Source organism: Halichoeres trimaculatus, unplaced genomic scaffold (assembly GCF_033239565.1).
Source record: "Halichoeres trimaculatus isolate MK-OKI-2021-1 unplaced genomic scaffold, fHalTri1.1 fHalTri1_scaffold_4, whole genome shotgun sequence".
Classification (NCBI taxonomy): domain Eukaryota; kingdom Metazoa; phylum Chordata; class Actinopteri; order Labriformes; family Labridae; genus Halichoeres; species Halichoeres trimaculatus.
This window is the reverse complement of record NW_027437182.1, coordinates 7,301,024-7,322,285: the sequence shown is the minus strand read 5'-3', so window position 1 is coordinate 7,322,285 and position 21,262 is coordinate 7,301,024. Positions and strand designations below refer to the sequence as shown.

At 39.4% G+C, this 21,262-nt stretch overlaps 1 protein-coding gene across 1 annotated transcript; it reads right to left on the bottom strand.

The window, feature by feature from the left end:
- Nucleotides 1-8,151: 8,151 nt before the first annotated feature.
- On the bottom strand, nt 8,152-19,345 carry pgm1 (phosphoglucomutase 1). Its single transcript, XM_074668661.1, has 11 exons — nt 18,976-19,345; nt 16,699-16,861; nt 15,211-15,354; nt 14,902-15,027; nt 14,616-14,806; nt 13,962-14,116; nt 13,742-13,857; nt 13,514-13,649; nt 11,914-12,097; nt 11,581-11,715; nt 8,152-9,008 (listed from the first exon to the last, which is right to left on the bottom strand). The coding sequence occupies exons 1-11, from the start codon at nt 19,219-19,221 to the stop codon at nt 8,919-8,921; spliced, it is 1,686 nt and encodes a 561-aa protein (XP_074524762.1). The 5' UTR covers nt 19,222-19,345; the 3' UTR covers nt 8,152-8,918.
- Between the last annotated feature and the right edge of the window lie 1,917 nt (nt 19,346-21,262).

The window sequence follows — 21,262 nt, the reverse complement described above, 5'->3', positions numbered from 1 at the left end:
TGTACATCTCTTTCAGTGCAGTAAAAATATTATATAATATGTTCGACAGATGTTTTCTGAAGACCCCTGAGGTGACTAAACCAAGATAACAATCGTACCAGGTGCAGTAAATAAATTTAGGAAACACAGCAATGTCTGCACATTGATGATAATTTTTCGACATATCAGTTAAATTAAGTATCTGAGGCCTTGTTGTTTGTTTATTTGAGTCTGGTTTTGTTTGGTCTATTAGTGTATTCCAATGACAGAGGGTCACCTGTTGCTGGGGGACCGATGGTGCTGGTGGTGAAAAAAGGATGCTTGAGTTGGTGCAGGACAAGGTTGATGTAGGATGGAGTTGACTGGATTGAAAGAGAACTGCAGTAATTAAAAACAAACAAACAAACTATGAATAAAGCGAAATAAAGAGAACAGGTTTTGAAACTTGACAACACTGTGATGATTGGTAGAATAAGTGAATGAGTGAATGAGCAGTCTTCCTGGCTGAATTTACACTGAGCTCTGTTTCTTTTGAGCATACCACCAATGTTAAGTTCACATAACATTTTAATCAACACAACAAAGAGGTTTCGTGCCCCACATATCACACATGGAGAGCAAAATTGATCTAAATACTCGACATTACTGTCAAATGGGATGAAATTGAGCATGTCTGCTTACACTTTTGAGAAACGTGTGAGTTGATTTACATCATATGTCAGCTGTGTTTCTTTCTGAGGCGCCTTTCCACATTCGCTGTTCAAGCAGCCTAATTAATTTAACCTCAGCTGTGTTTCGGTGGTTTTCTCTGTAATATGGAGACTCTGAGGAGTAGCGGGGGCTCGGAGAGGAAGACCTCACCGCTGGAACGATCACGTAGTGAGATTATTCCTGACACTGGCCCATTTTTCCCCCTCCTTGATGTCTATCGACTTCATTTTGCCCAGAGTAGGATATGATTATTAAAATTGCAACCATGCGTGGGGAGAGTCATCTAACTTTCATGGTGGAGCGGATTAGGGCTCTGGAGGTCTCTTTGAAGAGCAGATCCCAGAGGATTTCTCCTGCGGCCGAGGCACATGGACAGGGGGGCCCTTTGTTGCTGTACACTAGCAACCATGTCAGAGTCAATAAGAGCAAATGAAGGGACGAGGGTGCTGATGGCTTTTCAGAAAGTTCCTGTCACAACTTCTCAGTGCTTTTAGAGTTTCTCCAAAACTTTATTTTCCCCTTCATACCCTCACATGATGCTAGCAACGTCTGTTTTTGCTTGAGTTTGTTTGCAAATGTGCCATCATTCTTCACATTTTCCAATCAGCGAAAACAAGCCAGCCTGGTTTGGACATCTTTGAAATGTTGACAGTCAATATTGGGCTCAGTGCATTCTTTGCAACCCAAAAACTAAATCCACAGTCCTGCTGAATTTAAATCACAATTTAACTCTACTTTACATGGTTTGCATGAAAATCATTAATTATATATACAAAAAGAAAAGCAGCTTAGAGCCCACCCAACTATTTCCTAATGTTGTAGACTAATGTGGAAGATGTTATGCCTCTTCATGCAATTTGAGTCACATGTTCTTTGTCTGTCGTTGACTGCATCAGTTTTGGAATTACTTTTTTACCACATTGTCAAAAGTTTTGGGGATTCAGGTTGAAATGGACTCTTTTATTGCAGTATTCGGGATCTCATTAAACCAAGCGCAATTTCCTGAAATCCCAGATATGAGCATTTATTCCCCTTTTTAGCGAGACATCGAATCCTACTTCTTTGAAAGTCCTCAATATGGTCAACATAGCTGAATGATATCATGTCTTTCCTCGAAATGGATAGGGTAGTTCTCGCAGTTGTTAAAAAAATGGAATTGTTTTCTTGACTATTTTTAGTCATTGCCAGTCTCTCCCCCAACTTAGGACCCCCCACCCCCACCCCACCGTCCTTTTCTTCCTTTTCTTTCTTTTTTTTTTCTTTTTTCTTTTTTCTTTTTTTTTCTTTTTTTTCTTTTTTTTTTTTTTTTTGGGGTGGGGGGGGTGGGGGTGTAATAGTTCAGAACTTGTTTATTTGGTAACTTTTTTTTGTATCCAAAACAATCGATTTATTTAATTTATTTTGTGAGCTTGATTTTATGTTTTATAGTCTTCTTTGAATGCAAAGACAATGTTTGGTTAAACAATGGTTTTGATAAAGAAAAAAGAGAACATTGTATATTTGAATTTATGCCATTGTATTTCCTTCAATGTGTCTCCAATACAAGAAAGAAAGAAAGAAAGAAAGAAAGAAAAGCAGCCTGAGGGTAATTTGCTAACACTAGCTAGCCTGAGCTAGAACACTTGTTTTGTGTTTAATGTTAAGAGCTTCAGGTCAATCGTGTGTATATACCTCTGACTTCATGTGTTTGTACTTTTATGAAAGCATAAGGTAAAACCGCATGAATAATACTCGTAATACATAACTCTCTTACAAAACATTCCTATTCCATACATTCAACATGTTCGACATATAGATGTAGGTTTTATATTGCGTTGGTACATTAGGAGCTCTGATATAAAAACCTAGGGTTATTCTAACATACAAAGGGGGACTGCAACTCAAAAGCAACAAACAGATCTTAATGAAATATTCAGGAAATGTTCAAAACTGGATAAGGAAGAAGTGATAAAATTTTGGAGGTGATCAGGATCACCGTTTGGATCCAGGATATTTTTTAAAAGGATTCTTTATCACTGTGAGATAGGGCCGTTTTCACCATATGTGTATGTAACTCCACAATAAATGGTTGTATTGCTTTGCAAAACAAAACAAGACAAGGTCACCATAATTACTGACAGATGTAAAAGTACAATCCAGATCCTGGCAATACTCTGGGTACTAAGATCCAGAATATGAAATATGTACTTGGTCATCATAATTTTCCAACTCTGTCAGGTAACAAATTATTGTACAAACCTGCAACTAACACCAAATTGTAGCAGACAGTCGGACTAAGTAGGACTAAAGTGTTGGTGACAATCACAATATGCTTGGTAAAGGTCTGTGCTCTCTGAGTGCTTTTCTAGTTCAACATGTTCTATAGCTTTTGATGAACCAGAAATGATATAGAGCACTTGGCGCTAGCTTGATGCTAACGTACATTGGAAATTACATTGATCTGCTAGCGGTTAGCATACATTGATAAATCCATTCAACGTGTTATATCTCCCCTACTACACACAACAGTGGTGTGGAGATGGCTGAAAGAGCTGTCATTCCATCTTTGAAAGGACACTTCGGTGTGATCACATCACCGTGTAAAAAAAAACAGGCCACAATTAAAAACATCAACATAACCATTAACATAACCAGACAGCAACGACAGCAATGAACAGTTTTGGATGTTTTGGCGATATACCTACGCTTGCCTATGCATTTTTGGTGTTTATGTATCTAATGCAAGACATTTATAAATCAGATGATAAAAAACAGCTTTTTGGTGATTAAAATCTAAGGTTAAAGCAGGCTATGGGACGAAAAGAAAGTCACAACCCTGTTGCCTGGCTAGCATACAGGAAATGTGAGCACATGGAGTATTACCGGTAGATATTAAGACTTAATTTCCAGTTTCTGTTTCAGCTCAAATCCTTGAGAAGTCCTTCATCAAACACTACACTTCAGGGGACAATGGGCCATATAAGTGTGGTGTTTCCTGGCCTATTTGTCTTCTTACTGCCTGAAAGCCAGAGGGGAAAATGGATGAAGGGATTCGTAGCAAGCCTGTGGACACAAGCCAGCCTCTTCGCCACACTGCTCAGTTCAAATGTGCGGTCAAAAAACTGTTCCAAGTCATCTAATCCAGACCATTGCTGTTCAGTTTTTATAGCCTCACACATCATCCTGAACACTTCAGCCCGCAGACCCAGAAAACTGAGTGTTAAGAGTGTGATGACTCACATGGAGCCGCTACATCCAGACTTTGTTAACCTCACACACCCTGTCACTGCTTGTTCACATCCAGAGTTGAGGAGCTCAAGCTGATCTTGTATAAGAAAGACAGACTAGATTAAGATCCCAGTCCTCTAGTTGTACTGCTTAATGGGATGCAGAACTGAGACGATGTTCAGATTCTGGGATTTTGATTTAATGGGCATGTCATGCATTTGGTTGCTCTTGGTTAGTGAGCACAGTTTTTATCAAACGGGTTGTTTGACCTCTAAAATATGACCCAATGTCCTCTGGGTTGTTGCTGTTTGTGGTCTTCTTAGTTGTTGGAGAATCGGGAGGTGGTGAATTAGCCAGACTCCATCAGTGCTGCATAGTTTTGGAAAAGGCTAACTGGGAAAAAAGTATTCAACATACTTTGGTCAAATGGAAGCTTCACTTTCCCACCACTGAAAACCACATCACTTGACATAAATTTGTGCATCAGCAAAGAAAAAGACTATCACACAAAATCACAAGAGCCAGAGGAGCGAAAACAAATTGCACAGCCAATTCTTTCCTCATTAGAGCGCTCTGAGAATGATGTCTTTGTCCTACATGTTGCCCTCATCCTACAGTTGAGCAATGAACAGCCTGCTTTAAAAACACGAGGCTCCATTCCAGCTCCAGGGAAAGCCATTTGGACATCTAATAGCTGGAGAGCAGGCCAGCTTAATGTAAGCCTTATTGTGATTACCTGATGTAATGACAGCCAACTCAAATACAGCCTGTAAGCCATTAGGCCCAGAACAAGAGGAACGCATTATGTATTGGACTATGTCAGCCCGACGGGAACAATGCAACATGAAAAAGCTCTCACCCTGTTATTGTAACTCTTAAGGGAATACAGAGGAACTCTTTTGGGGCGGTTATACATCCCAAATGCTGCAGACTGGATCCTTGAAGGCTCAAATAGGCCTCAACAGCTTTGTAATGTAAACACAGATACAAGATTAGGAACATTCATTCAGATTCAACTCCTGATATTGCACTTTAAATGTGTATGTCACAAGCGTTGAACTTAAAGGGGACCCTGTCCTCTGACGTCACGCTCAGGGTGGTGAAATGATGTAATTTACACTGCTCTGTTCAAGGTAGATGATTCTTATTACAAGCTGTTATAACTGCTTTTAAATTTATCAGCAAGTGACAGATCATAGAAAGAAGAAATTAGATTAGATTGGAAAGTCTTTATTGTTCTGATTTGGGCAATTTGATTTGCAACAGCTGTAAAAATCTAATCATACCAAAAACAGTACAGTACATTACATAGAAACATGGATAAAAATAAAAAATATCAACAGATAAGTCATCAAATGATTTATCATGACAATCTATGTAGCCTACAGTGCAAGGATATGCTTGATTCTCCTGCAGGCCAGTACCTGGGTTTTAAGTTTTACAACACTCCTCGGATTATTTTTTTAAACTGTGATGCAGAGGTTTCTGTATCAGTAATTCACTGCAAAAGTTAGGATTGACTCATTGGCCAGGCACCGCCCTGTTGTGGCTGCTTTTTAGAGCAGCTCTCTCTTCGTTTTTCTGTTTCTTGTGATTTTTTCATCTCTTTTTCATCATCTTTGTATTTGGAGTGGATCATTACTTTGTATGGCTCATTTGTTGGTCATGGACACCAAACTGGTTTTGTCTTCAATGATATTTTTACTATTTTGCTCCTGTATTTGTCTGGATATGACCACATTGTTTACATGTGAAATCAGCTATTAGCAGCCTGTAGAATGTCAGCGCTAATTGGTGTTAGGCCAGATGTTTCCCCACAAGGTGAGGAGAAGAAGGTGAGGAAGACGTGCTGGTTCTCAGGTGTGAGCTAAGAAGTGACGACATGGACCTGTCCTTCCATCCATCGTTATTGGGAACGTAAGATCTATCTCCAATAAGTTGAACGAGCTAGTGGTGCTGACCCAGCAACAGAGCAGCATACCAGAGGGCAGAGTAGCATCATGCTATTCACAGACATGGCTAACGAAACTAACACTGGACATGAACACCACATTGGAAGAGCTTCACCTGCTGTGAGCAGACAGGATTTAGGAGACAGAGACTTAACAGACTGCTGAAGAAGCTCAGTCCTGGACCCTGTGGAGGTGGAGGCTAGCTGACTGGACAATGATGGACAAGTTGTCATCATCTGTTTTCTTATGGACTTTTTTGCACTTTCTATACACTTTCCTACTTTTGTTTTCTTGATTGCTGCTGTGACTCCTGAATTTCCCCCGAGGGATAAATAAAGTCTATTCTATTCTATTCTATTATAAAAGATAAATAATACATGTTCAAAAGCCATCTGTCAACAACGAAATCCTTCTGCTTCCTTAGAAAGAACAGTGCAGTGAAATCCAGGCCACGTGTCACTGTAAAACAACAATTTTGACGTCCTGTTACCTACACTGTACTTAAGCATTCGGCTACCAAATTTTTGTTGTGTTAAATAGTTCACAGAAAACATAATCTTAACAAAGAATTCACTTCTGTTGTAAACTGGCGGCTCCTGTTATAGCTGATGATTATCAAAGATGGCGAAACAGGAAACAAAAACAAATTTTAGACACCCCAAGTTTATGAATCTCACAAAGTGAAATATAGTTTTGTAGTTCTCTTTTTCACTGTGTTTGAGTTGTAAGAATGTAAGTTGTTAACTCCTGTTGCAGTCAAATTGCCCTTAAGGGATATTTAAGATTTTTAATTCAATTCAAATTCAAAACTGCAACATTGTACGCAACAAAAGAATCCACTGCACACTGTCCAAAGACACAATGTTTATGGGTGACACATCTGAATTTTAAAAGAAAGCGGGATGAATTTTTTTGCTAAAAATAGCTATTTATTCAGCCTGCCAGTATAGTGGTCTACATTATGCACCTCATCAGATAAGCCTTCTTATGGGCGGCCATGGTTCAAATCCAACCACCAAGTCACTCCCTACACTCATCTTTTGTCCTGTTCTGTCCAAATAAAGGCATACAGAGCCCCACCAAAATAAATCTTTTCTTCAAAAGATGAGAAAATCTGCAAGAAGATGAGAGTTTCTTCTTTGTCCCCAGGAGGCGCCAAAATCAATACAAACAAAAAGCATCTGACAGGATCTTCAACAGTCAAACTGGAATTTGTGCAGTCTTCTTTTGAGGAATCCCCAGACAGCACGGTACAACAATGTTTTCTTCTTGTTGTCCAAAATGATCACGTCCGTGTTTTATAAAAAAGTTTCTGAAAAGAAAAATTGCAGCCGAGGGTTCCCAAAGCAATGGGTGATGTCATGAAACCCAAATGAACTTTTCTCCACAGAGGTCTCAAAGTTTGTGTCAATAAAAAGTTAAAATGCCAGTGATGCAGCTTCTCATAACATCCCACTGTTCAAACATTAGAGAGGAAATACAACTTGAATGGTCAATTAGTTCCAGCTCAGGGGTTCTTACTATTCCCTGTGTGTTTTAGAGGAAGGCTTTGTGCAAACAGGCTGAACTGATCACGTCAGGATGAATGACACTGACATACTTGACAGAAATTGGCCTGAAATGTGTCATGGATAATGGATCTGTGATTGGGGCCAATTTTCCCCCTGCTATGCATGGATGCGACTGATTTTTCAGCCTCACTCCTATCAACTAAATTGCAGCCAATTTAAAGCCAAATATGGTCTGTGAGGAATAAGTTGATGCAGATCCAGGACCTGTAGGATCCAGATCTGTCTGAGCTGATGCAAACATCATTCATGTATTACCCGGGTGAAAACCCATAGCGAAGATTTCAGCTCTTCTCTGTTTGTCTTTCAGTATAGCTTATGAGATCCATTGACCTGCAGACACTTTATAACTCTCATCATTAATCAGGATTACTGTGACTATCTCATTACAAAAGAACACTTGCCAAAGGAGGAGGGAGAATCCATCAGTGTACGCTTCGCTGTTAGCCTCAGGAATGCCTTTTGGAAAGAGGCAGGCTCTTTTCCTCCTGGAGGCTTTTCCCACAACTTGGCCCACTTGCTGCAGGATAGGATCTTTGCATTTATCTAGAATAATCTCTGTATTATTACCACTCCAAATGCTGACTTTTCCCAAAACCAAGGTATGCTACAGTAATCACAGCCAGGCCAGTGGCTGCTTCCTTTTGCATGGTTGCTTTGCGTATTGTTTGCTTTCAGGCATTTCATTGCACCCTCGTGATTCAAGACATGACCAAAGTACTTCTTTTACGTAGGTTTATTTTATTAATGTTGGATGTGACGGTTCATGATTCAGGTTTAGAGGCTATTTTGGTGGTTTCAGACAACAGAGGGGAAGGGAAGGCACCAGGTCAGTTCAGGAAAGCTAAGGAGAAAGGGGTGAGGTTGCCCCAAATTGCTGATTTATCGCCAGTTTGGCAGTTTAATGATATGGTTCAGGAACAGATCTGGACAAATTTATCATGGTTACAGAAATGACAGACAATCAACTGAGCTTTTCAGTTTACAGCTACAGATATGACACTACTTTGACCAATACTTAACAAGAGCGTGATAATTTCATTTGAGCTGCGTTTCCACTGAAAGCATCTGCTACCTTCGTTCCTGGAGCATCTTTCCAGAGATTTCTAGGTTTCTTGGAGAGTGCATCTTAATGCTACAGGTCAAACCAGAGAAGCCTCAGTGTTTAGAAAAGTACCTCTCCTTTGTAGGAACTAAGAAAGCAGCATCATGTAAAAACAAATTTTTAAATACTTCAATTTGATTTTCTTACATTACAACATTCATTCAGACATTAACACTCACTTTGGGACTTCAAAATGGCAGTGGATATCGGTGAGTGTAACATAAACCTTTTGTATTTTCTTGCATATACAGTTTCAGTGTTTTGTCCAGCTCTGTTTCTGAAAGGGCCTGCAGAGAACTGAAGTCAAGGCAGCATTCAAGGGCAGCTTCACCCCTGGAGAGAGCAGAGGTATCCTGTTGCTGAGGGTGGGTGAGTGAAGGCAGCGTGGCAGAGGAATCATGTGATCACAGTGGGGCCAGAGCGTCCAGTCCTTTCATGGAGCTGAGAGACCTTCAAGGCGATGTCTACCAGAGGGGCCAGCATCACCTGCATAGAGAGACAGAAGGTGTCACCTTTAGTTCAGGTCAATACGTTCTCATAAACCTTTCAAAACATGCAGTTATTTACACCTGGAGATGCTTCGTTTTTCTACTTCCACTTTCTATTTTCTAATCGTTAAAGATGCTATGAGGAGGATCTGTTTTAATTGAACTGCCTCACCACCTTCTAGCCCAGAGTCTCACACACACGTTGTCGTTCAATTGTGACTTTTAACCAGGTGTGTGTTCGTTTCAGGTCAGGTTTTTTATGTTTAAGGCAACTGTTTACTGGCTACAGCAGGATAAGGCAAGGTATTTATCAGTACTGTTACTAGTGATGAGCCTGGCAACACCGATGCCTCAGCGCATGTGTCAGGCTCATAGAATGAAGCCCCATGTCAGTGCGCGTATCACTTTGAGAAAGTCACGTGACCGATACAGCTGCTGTGTCCCCTGTCTCACTGAGGCACCAAACTGCGTTTATGGATAGCATCTGTCAACGGGGTGCATCTTTGCCGAAACAATCACAGATATTTTGAAGCACATCTTAAATCGGCAAATAAGGTGTTTCTTTTTATTTCCTTTTTTTTATTCTGTTCCTCTTAGTTTTTGCTTGATATGAAGCTGGAGATCTTTCCCCAGAATGGAATTGCCAAGACACAAAAATATTTGATTGTTTGATTAAAACTTTATTTTGAAATGAAACCTCCGTGTCTCAAAGAAAAAGTAACATCATTACTCACGACACTTTAACTTTGATTCATGTTAAAACTTGTGTTCACATTATTTATTGACAATATATTTTAAAGATATGAAAGATATTCTAAATTTAGATCACTTTATAATATAGAATGTAATAATTTGAATATTTTTTTGTATTCTGGGTCATTGAATCAGTACTATGCCAGTTGAGTCTCTCAATTCTGTTTCCTGCAATGATGTTTAAGCTCCAGCAGGTGTCCATATTGAGCGACACAGTTACACAGTACCGACACAGTATCAGTACAGTTTGGGTAATGTGCCGCAGTGGGTCATGAGGCCTCTTCTACCCATCACTAACTGTTACATAGCGCTGTTGTTTGAAGCGTGACAACAAGCAAACGTAAGTTTGTACTGTACGTCAGCAGCTGGCTAAATGTAGCGCTACTAGCAGGATGTATCCATAGGCTAACATGACAAACAAACTGTCAGTTCGTACGAAAGATTAGTAGCCGTCCCTACGTGACAGCCCGATGCTGTGAGGTGTGTCCATAATGTGTATCGTTAGTGAATCCTGGTTAGCTATGTCCCACCAGTCATCTACCAATCAGAGCTAACATAACCCCACCCTTCATTTTATTGATAGACTCTCAAGTTAGAACAGACCACTGCAGAAGCTGCGTGTGGGTTGGGATAAACATTAGCACAAACAGTTTAGCCCTTTTAGCCTTTAGCTCAGGCTGTATAGTAGCTTTCTTCTGCTTCTTTCTTCTGCTTTTCTTCTCCTTTCTCTGTCTGACAGGCTTCTGTGTCCACCATTACTACAAAATTAATCCAAGAAATTGTTTTAAGCAGAGAAAAGCTAAAACACTCTTCTCACTACTTGACTTCATCAGCTAACGTGGTGTTGTCATAGAGACTTGGACGTGCCGTGAATCAATCCAGTTGTGCTTGACCCAATTGGGAAGCTAAAAAGAAGCTACGAAGTAGCATTTCAAAATAACCTACGTTGGTGCTGATAATCTTATTTCAAAGTGTGGATTACAATCAGGCTTATATCTAGAAGGTGACCTTTTTCAAGATCACTTTTAAACTCCTCACAGCAAAAATTTTCCCAAGTACCCCTTGGTCCAGATTAGCAAACAGAAGAAGAGCCTAACCCTAACCCTATGCAGGATTCACAGAACTGCTCTTTCCAGAAATGTAAACTTAAAGATCAAAGGTTTCCTCTTCTTTTTTTTTAATCTTATCCTGGCAGTGTGTTTAAACTGCAAGCTCTTGGTTCGTAAATCAAACCAACCCAGAGCCAGCCAAATGAACTATCAACCCACAGGTCATTTATCTGTCAAGTGAAAACTCTGCAGCTTTCTTTTTCTGCTTATCTCTCCGTCAGTGTAAGCACCAAAGAAGAAGAAGTAGAAGAAGATGAAGGGCTTGAGCGAAACTTTAATTCACTCCTTTCGGTCTTGTCTCACTTTCTTGTTCTACATCACTTCCCTGTCTGCACACGTCCAACATGGCTTTATGAAGTGTCTGCTGGAACTCAAACTCTTTATTTTTCCCATGAGCTATAATTCTCTCTTCTTGACTCCCCCTGATAAGCTGCGATAACTCAAGCCTTCGCCAACATCTCCATCGCTCCAGTGTAAAACACAAGCTCCACCCAGTGCATGCTGGCTGCCCTACAGGCTTCACATCGCTCAGGGGCCCATGACTTTTTACCTCCAAACCATATCAACATCTTTATTGTTCTATCTTTTCTGTGATTGTTCTACACAAAATATTTCAGTCTTGGTAGTTTTTTTAATGACAGTTTGTTTTCTTTTCTGATCACTTCATGTCAAACATCTCTCAGTCTGATTACTCCTCAGGGCTCTGACCTGTGGGTCCTGGTAAATCTTCTGGGGGTCCTTCTCATAGCTGTCAATGTAGAGCCTGACTGTTGCCCCTGCGCTGCCTGTCCCACTGAGACGGAAAATAATCCTGGAGCCATCAGAGAAGATGATCCTGAGACCCTGAGAGGGAGTGAGAGTGAGAGATTAGGGGCATAAATTAACATGGAGCAGGAAACATGTGGAGGTCGACCAAATATATGCTCCTGCTGTTCACTGACCATCTACTGAGCTTGAAATGAGCTTGAGCATCACACAATAAATGAAATTACAGCTGGAACTCTAAATTCTGTTATTTTCTTTTGGCTCAAAGACTCTTACCTGATTTTTAGAAACACTTCCATCCACAGGGTCTGTGTAGGCAAAGTTATCAGAGACTGCCACCTCATATGTCTTATCACCCGATGAGAATTTCTTCCCCTTGAAGGATGGGTCAAACATCGCCGTTTCCAGATCCTTGATCATTTTGTTGGCAGCATCAGAGTCGACCTCCTCGTAGTCATACCTGGATGTCAGGTAGTGTGGTTTAGAGAAAACAGGAGTCTTAATTTTGTAACACAAGCTGTGGTTTTATGAATACTTTCTGAGGCTTTCTTCATTTACTAACATGAAGAAAATCTAAATGAAAACTAAGATATTATCAATTATTTATTATTTTATCATCATTATACTTTCATCTTTTCATTTTTGCTGTCCAGTTTTTTTGTTTTAAACTGCCTTCTATTACCTTCTTTCTTTTCCTTACTAAGTGTATGTTTTTAGCTTTTATTTCAGTCCCCATGGTCTCATTCTATGTTGCATGGTTCTTGAATTGTCTTGGTTCCTATGTCATTTGCTCTTGCTAGGGTCTTTATGCCTTGTGTCCTGCTTTTGTTTCCCTGTGCATTGTTGTCTGCATGTTCATTTTTTTGTCCAAGCACTTTTTTAACTTCTGTTTTTAAAGGTGCTTTATAAATCCAATTATTATTATTCCAAAGGGATTTGAAATGATACCAAAAAAACAAGATTCACAACCAAGTAAAAGGAATGGTAAATAACAGTAAGAGGGATAAACTTATGTAATAAGCTGGAAAAGGACACTAAAGAGGCAAAATCAAAGTGACCTTTGAGACAAAGTGGGAAAGATGGACAAACTGTATCACAAAGACGAAGGACACTATTCTTATGGGACTTATTTGGACTTTAACAAACTCCATCTAGAAAATTTCTTCTTCAAACTTGATGAGCCCCACTATGTTTAACCTGTGTTAACTTTTGTTTTTGTCCTTGTCCTGCTATGCTATTCAATCATAATTGGAATCAGAACACTCTATTGATCCCAAGGGGAAATTTCAATATAAGTGTAAAATTCGACAAAATAAAAAGTATCAAAAATACATGATCAAATCTAGTATTGTAAAAAGATGGGGATAAGAGCTGAAATAAAAATCACTTTTTGTTTTGTTTTCACAAAATTAGGAAATTCAACTTAGAATTCAACATGGAGAACTTTTACAGATCCTTGATTTTTTTTTTTTTTTTTTTTTTTTTGCTTGTGGAAAATTTTAATTTTTGCACTGGGTGATTTGTAAATACTTTTTTGTGAGGGAAAAAGCAGACATAACAAGAACTTTTCTTCTTTCTGCTCCCTTTTATTCATATGTATAATTCCTAATTTCGCACTAATTTTTTGTTTTTTTGTCAGAATGAAATAAAGTAAAATCAAATCAAACTTCTACTTCTACTTTTTGGTGTGCTGTAGTTTTCTTATTTACCACCAGAGGGCACCGGAGAAGCATTTCAACAAGTAACCCTGAAACATCACAGGTGTTTCTAAAACTCTATCAGTGAAAAAAATTACTCTTGAGACCAGAAATTTAAAGATAAAAGAAAGTTTAAATTGACTCGGGTTTGAACTTTATATTTGAGCATTATTCCTGACCTGGTGAAGAAGTTCCTGCCAAACTTCTGCCAGTGATCCTTCATGATGTCCTCCACGCTCTGTTTCCTGGTGGCCAGGATTGACAGCCATGCAAGCACCGCCCACAAACCGTCCTTCTCACGGATGTGATCTGAGCCTGGTTGGTTAGCAAAGTAAGAAAAAGGAGGAGGGTTTAGAGATTGAGTGAACAAGAGGTGAGACTTTCCTTTTATAGAGACATTAACTTACCTGTGCCGAAGCTCTCCTCTCCACACAGGGAGAGTTTTCCAGCATCCATCAGATTCCCAAAGAACTTCCAGCCAGTGGGGGTCTCATACAGCTGCATCTGAAGAGCTTTAGCCACACTGGAAGAGATTTACACATCCACAGTTAATTTTTAAAGAGAAAGATGTGAGATTGACAGAAAAAATGAAACTCTAGATGGAATATATATTGCTATGTGTTTTACTTGTCCAGGGCTCCACTTGTTGGCATGCTACGGGCCAGTCCTTTCACACCAGTCTTCTGGAAGTAAGGGATGCTGGTGATGTTGGCAGCGATGACAGCCACTGAGTCTGAGGGGTTTACGAAGAAGCCGTGTTTACCCAGCACCATGTTTCGATCCTGAGGTAAAGAAAATATAATACAAAGCAATAATTAAAGCACAAAACATTATACTTTTATCAATGGTTTTGTATGTGGCAAAAATAATGTTGAAAGATTCACTTTGCAAAAAATGGGCCAAAAGTTCAGCATTAAAACAAGCTCCATTCAGTTGTACCACATCTCAAAAGTCTCATTTTGATTTGTTACCCTGGTCTATTAAATAAGACTGTAAGCTTAAAACCTCATAAACTGAGTTCATTTTTATGTGAACTGACATCATGAATTGGAATCTAGTTCAAAAATATCACATCTTGGCTCACATCGTATAAAGTCAACTGAGCCTGGCCGCCCGCTTGTTTTCATGTTTTATCAAAGGAAATAAAATGTGAGGATGTGAAAAGACAGAACCACAGTGTTTGGCTGCAAAAACACCAAAGGCTTAGCTGAATCTTTTTTATAAATGATTCAATAATTGTAAAATCTTCTTCCAAGAAAAAAAAAGAAAAAATTGACTTACACCATCACCATCAAAGGCTGCTCCAAAGTCGTACTCCCCTCCTTTCATGGCGTTCACCAGGTCAGCAGCGTAGGTCAAGTTTGGGTCAGGGTGGTGTCCTCCAAAGTCCTCCTGAGGGACACAGTTGACTGCAGAGTTTGCAGGAGAGCCAAGCTCTTCACAGACGATCTTCTTCACGTAGGGACCGACCACTGAGGAAGGAGAGGAATTCTTTGAAATAAGTGTTTTTTATCTTGAAGTGAAGCCGTCTTAAACACTGTAACTAATGCTGTGTGACATTTCCTACCTCCATGCATGGCATCCAGGCGGACATTAATGTGACTGGCTCCAGAGAGAAGCTCCTTCAGTGCAGCAAAGTCAAAGATGCCTCTCAGCATCTCAGCGTAGGCCTCCACAGAGTCCACAATCTCAACTAAGGCAACAGAAAACAGAAAAGGACAATTAGTATAGCAGCTAGCAAGCTAAGTTTAAGGTTTGATGAAAAGATACACAATATTTGCCTACATGCTGGTAATCAATCACAAGTAAAGAAAATCAATCACAAGTTTAGTCTTGTTAAGGTGGGATCAGGATTCGGCTCTCTGATGGACTGTACCTGTGAAAGGTTTGAAAGTTTCCACCTCAAAGGTCTGTTTCCCGATTTTGGAAATGTCCACTTTGAGCTCAGGGCAGATGTGATACTCCTGCAGGCCTTTGCTGATTTCAAATATTTTGTTTGTGATTCCCTCTGGAGCAGGTCCTGGAGACAAAGCAGATCACGGTGTGTCACTGGTTTGTTAAACAAAGATAAAAGCAAAATACTCTTTGGTTGACTGAATGGTAAACACACACTAGACACACAACCATTACAAAACACATAGCTGCAAGTGTCTAAGGCTTGGGTAAACTCATTAATAGGGGTGAGTTTTGGCAAGAACCTCGCGATATGATACACATCATGATACTTGGGTCACGATATGATAATATCACGATATCACAATATCGTGACATATTGCGATATCAACTTTTGTATTTTATTGTGTTTGAAATAAAGAAAGTCAGGTGCATTGTTTCATACATACACGTAACTTGAAAACAAAGAGTATCAAGTTTGTCACTTAAACTACAGTGATATTAAACAAAATCAATGTTGGGTGACAGACGTGGTCAATTGGTAAAACTGATAAATGTCACTTGGTGCGACCAAGGTTACTTATAAAAAATTGAATAATGCAGAAAACATGACTATGATTATTAGTTTATCAGTCTACAACACTGAGGTAACTTTTCTGGCACCTCCTGCTTAAAACCCCAAAAGTCAGAAGGATTGTGAGGCCCTGCTTTCATGGTCCGTATTCAAACTGAAAATTAAGATCAAGCGAGCTTTTGCCCTTCTGCTCCACAGGAGGTTTCCATCCACCCTGAGCTCGCCTTAGGACACCTGCGTTATCATTTGACAGGTGTACCGCCCCAGTCAAACTCCCCACCTAACACTGTCCCCAAAGCGGGGATTATTTTTTTACAAGCCTAATACACCGTAAAATTTAACTTTGAATGATTTCTAACTAACTGACCAAGAATAGAAAGAAAACATTAAAGTTTACAGCATCAAAACCCATATTATAAAGTTTAGGAAAAAAATATCTTGAATATACTTTGAGATTACGTTTATTTATTAAACAGTTTATGGGCAGCACACAGCAGAGTAGCTCTTTGGCACCATCTACCGCAGTGGAGGTGCAGAAGATTATTGTACCTTCAACTCACCTAAAATATGAATTCTTATTTTAACAAAAATATGGATATTTTATCACAGGTCAGAAAATTGTGATGTATTGCCTAACGATATTTTTTTTTACTCCTCTACTCATTAAGACCTTTAACAAGGTAAAAATTCATTTTAACGGTGTCAAATTATTAAGTGAACTTTAGAATAACAGTTAAGTTAATTATCTTGAGTTTAACATTAACTTGTAGATCACTTTGTGTGGGCAAAGTCCTTTGAGATTGATTAACAGCCTTATTTCTCTCTTCAGTACAAAATCCATATTGATGTATCTGTGACGTGCTGCATGATGTAAAAAGTGTTGTTCTCCTCACTCACCTCCACTGGCGATGTTATACTTGATGCCAAAGTCCCCGTTGGGGCCTCCAGGGTTGTGGCTAGCTGTGAGGATGATGCCACCTACTGCCTTAATCTTGCGGATCACACAGGAGACTGCTGGGGTGGACATGATGCCATTCTGACCAATCACCAGATTACCAATCTGAAAGAGGGAAAGTCACATATATTAATACAAATACAGATATTAATAATGGCTACACAGCAAAACACAAGCATAAATGTTTATTGATTCTGGCTTTTCAGAGTTTTTCTTATCCCATTCATCCATATGACTATGTAAGGTCTTAACTTATTGAAAGAAAGAAGATAATGTGTATGGCAACAATAATTTTGTAGGCTTTTGCTGACACACCCATGGTGAATTACTTCAATCATTTATGGATGAGAAAGAATAGAATATAAAAACAAGTTAAAGGCAAACCAAACCCAGCAAAGTTAACATAAAAACAGCAAAATACATCATCCTAACTTTATGATGCCCCAGGATCTAGCTGGTATTCTATTTATCCCCCCTTTGTTTGGGCTGTTGTCCTGATTGCCTTGCCTCGTGTGCCTTGTGTGCTCTGCTTATGACCTCTCTCTGTTGAGTAAACATCTGAACAGAAGTGCTACTGTCTGGGCACAGTTTCCCCATCACTTTTTTTCCCAACATCAACCACATGCTGAGAAACTACAGGAAACATCAGACATATTAGTGCATTTTCACTAAACTGGTTTTGCTTATAAACCCTGCACGTACTACCTATCAGTTTGTAGCTATAGCTATGAAACCGTCAGAGTGGTCATGTCTGCATCCACAACATCCTATCATGGAGGACGTTAAGTAGTCATTATGTATATAGCCATATGTGCACCCGAATACATGCATGTGATTGCAAACTGCGTTTAATGTCTGATTAATCGAAATAGTACTGTGTGTTCTCCTCATTCATCCCTGTACCGTCTCATTCATTCTGCACACATAGGGCAACGTGACCGGCTGCACGTACACGTCACGCCTCCTGCTCGCCCCAAATCGTTGCAGCAGCATCAGACTGAATGCAGCCAGTTGCATCTCAGCACAGCTTATTATGAAACAACTCAACCGAAGAAATGCAACAAAGCTTCCTTTTGCAGCAACATCCACACCTGTTTTCGCTCGTCGTTGTAATTGCGCAAGTTAAATCCTGTCTCTAGATATAATCTACCATGCGGGAGCGAGGAAGTAGTTGTCGTCTGGTGCCAGCATGATGCGTTAAATGTCAAAGGTAACCAGTTAGATACCAATTTCAGATTCAACATAACAGTAAGCCTTGACGGTAGTATTTTTAACAAGCAGTGACAAGTCTACTCTTTAGCCAAATGAGCAGTGTATAAAACAACATGAAGCCAAGATACTTCAGGCTTCTGTTATGGGAGGGAAAGATTTATTAATTTCAAATCCTACATAATGTAAATAAGAAGAAAATTTATGCATTTGAGCCCCCCATAACTTTTTTATATACCTTAAGTCACTGGATAATGGTTCACCTTTATGTCAAGTATGAGGTATTATTTGAAATATTATTATTTTATTATTATTACGTAATAAGTGACATAATGTTACATACCAGTCTGCTCAATATAGATGCTAGCTAGCAGCTTCACTAGCCCACCAAAATTAAGATAAATAAAACACATGTGTGAATAAATGCAGGTTAAAAAAGTGTTGGTGGAACCTTAATTTTGAAAATTTGAGTTTTGAGTTCATAAATGTATCATAGGTACGGTATGGGTATTTAGTTTTCATGTTGTGGCCTTGAACGCACCCCGGCTGGTGATTCCCTACATTCACGTCATGTTGGAACAATCGGGAATTAAAGTATTTTATGAAGGAAAAACAAGCAACACTGAAACACGGAGAAAAGGGGATAAACCAGAGATACGGCTCACTAATTGTCGCATTATTTCAAGGAATAATGACAAAAAAGTAGAAACGGTGATGAAATGGTGATAACTTTACACTGATTCACGTTTTGGACGTAAGTTTAGAATACTTGGTTTTCGGAAGACGGGATACGGTTGAAGTGGTAGTGAACTGCTTAGTTTATGCCTTATGTAAGATTTAATAAAATAGTTTTAGTCGTTTGTATCGATTCATCCTAATGCCTCCCAAAAACTTGATAACTTCGGAATTCCAACCATTCAAAGGGTACGTGAACGCACCGTTAGCTTCCTCGGCTAACCTTACACAGTAACGAGGAAGCACAGAAAACGGTATTTTCTCTCCAAACTGACCCCGTTAGCTGCAGCAATCTGGATGATGAGTTGAATAGCGTCTTTCATGAAAAATCTGCCGTCCCCTCCCACCACCACGGTGGCAGCCTGTCGCTCGGCAGGCTCAATGACAGAGATAATGCTCTGGATGAAGTTTTCCGCATAGTGCTGGTTCTGCTGGAACACCGTAACCCTCTTCCTCAGACCGCTCGTCCCAGGCTTCTGGTCCGTGTATGGTTTGGTCTTCACTGTCGTTATTTTCACCATGTTTGACACCCAGTGAGCACCTATGATCACCCTGTGTGCTCCGCAGTCTGCAGCAGGCGACTGCAGTGTCAAAGCAGGCGCACGTACACACGCCGGACAACTCCCCCCTCCTAGATCCGCCTTCTCGGTTTAAAGGGCAAGGCAAGACATGGCTATGGAAGAGTGAGACACCTGGATCCCCCCAACTGGTTGTATTAATGACTGAAAAAAAAAGCACAATAATAGTGCACAGAGCCACATGGGACTTTTTTGCCTTAAAAAAATACAAAAATGGTCAAAGTTATGAGATAATAAAGTCATAATTATGAAATAAAAAGTCGAAATTATGAAATAAAAAGTCATATTAGAAAAAGCACGTGAATCTCATAATTTCGACTTTGTATCCCATAGTATTACCCCATAAATTTTCAACTTTTCATCTCATAATTTCAAGTTTTTATCGCATAATTATGTTTTTTTTTTTTAATCTCATAATTATGACTTTTAATCGAACATTTTTTACCTTTTATCCCAAAATAATTACTTTAAATCTCATGATTTTTCTTTCTTTCTTTCTTTCTTTCTTTCTTTCTTTCTTTCTTTCTTTCTTTCTTTTTTTTGACTGGCAGAAATGGGTTTCACAAAAGACAGGATCTGTATGAAAGAAAAAAGTCCGGACAGATCCAGTCTTTCTGACTGGAGTGGGCCAACTGAGGCAGTGACTTCAGCAGGAGTGGCATGAAGTAGGAGTACATTTACACACAAACAAAATCTATATGAGCTTTTTACAATCACCACTAATATTTGAAGTAAATAAAAAGTAAACGTGCCACATAAAAATACAAAAATTCAGCTTAGATTATTTTAGCCCAACCTCTGACAGACCTTATTTCCAATCATGGTTCAGGGGTGGCACCTTGAGTTGGGGCTGACCACCCTCTGCATTTGCACATAATTAAACGTCATCCTTCAACAATTAATGTTAGCCCCAAACAGTGCAACATGATGCCTATTTAGGTTTAATTTAGGAAAATAATAAATGACAAAAATTATTTAGGCTGCATTAAGCTGTAAATACCTGTTACTGACAAGCAACCATGGTATTTTTTATTATTCATTTGTTCATCTCAATGTTCAGTTTTACACATCAAAACACATTGCTGGTCTGATGCTACATTGGGTTCTGTAGTAAAATTGAAGCAAACTGGGTAATAAGTAATGGAGAATCAAAAAAACTAAACATTTAGTCATCTCCGAAAAGACTCTTGAACCCTTAAGGTTAAGTCCAACACACAGCAAGGTCATTTTTGCAGGGAGAGTATTGTGAAAGCTCTCGCTTAAGGTCTCCGCTGTTTGCTTGTTGCATCACGGTGTGTTTGTTCATTCAAGGCAGAACAAAGTTTATCGCTAGACCAGACGTTAGGAAAGTGAGGGGTGTGTTTATATGCTGAGGTTTTTACCTCAAGCAAGAATATTGGAATGCTTTATCATATTGTATACTTTCTAGATTTTTAATACTGTGATTAAATCCGTGTTCTTTTACAGTAGTTTTAGAATATCTTTAATATTTGGATCGAATGGAATAACATGAAAAAAAACTGTATCTTTTTATCTTTAAATGGTCTTGCATAGTAATTTTAAACCTGATGCTAAAGTGTCTTGAAGTAGATATTCAAACTGGCTCACAGCTCCCCTGAAATCCAACTTTCCTCGAGCAGTTAGGTGTTACTAAACCTGTGTTTTTGAAAAGGAAAAGCAGACTGGGGCTCCAGACATTAAATACATCTCCCATGCCATGTGACCTTTAGTGAGCAGGCTCTACTGTTTCAGCAGAGAAAGTCAAAGGGCAAATAATGGCCTGAGGGATATAAATAGCAGGTCAAGACTGTTCTCAGCTGGAAAGGCCAAGGGCAAATAAAGTTTAGACCTGAGCGCGATGCAAAGGAATGCATTTCAATGCCAGCTACAAATCCCAGAGAAAGCTACTGTACTAACAGTGTGGAGAGTGGAGATCCACATCTCAGAGAAAGACAGAAGGTACAAAGCATGAGGTTGGAATGAA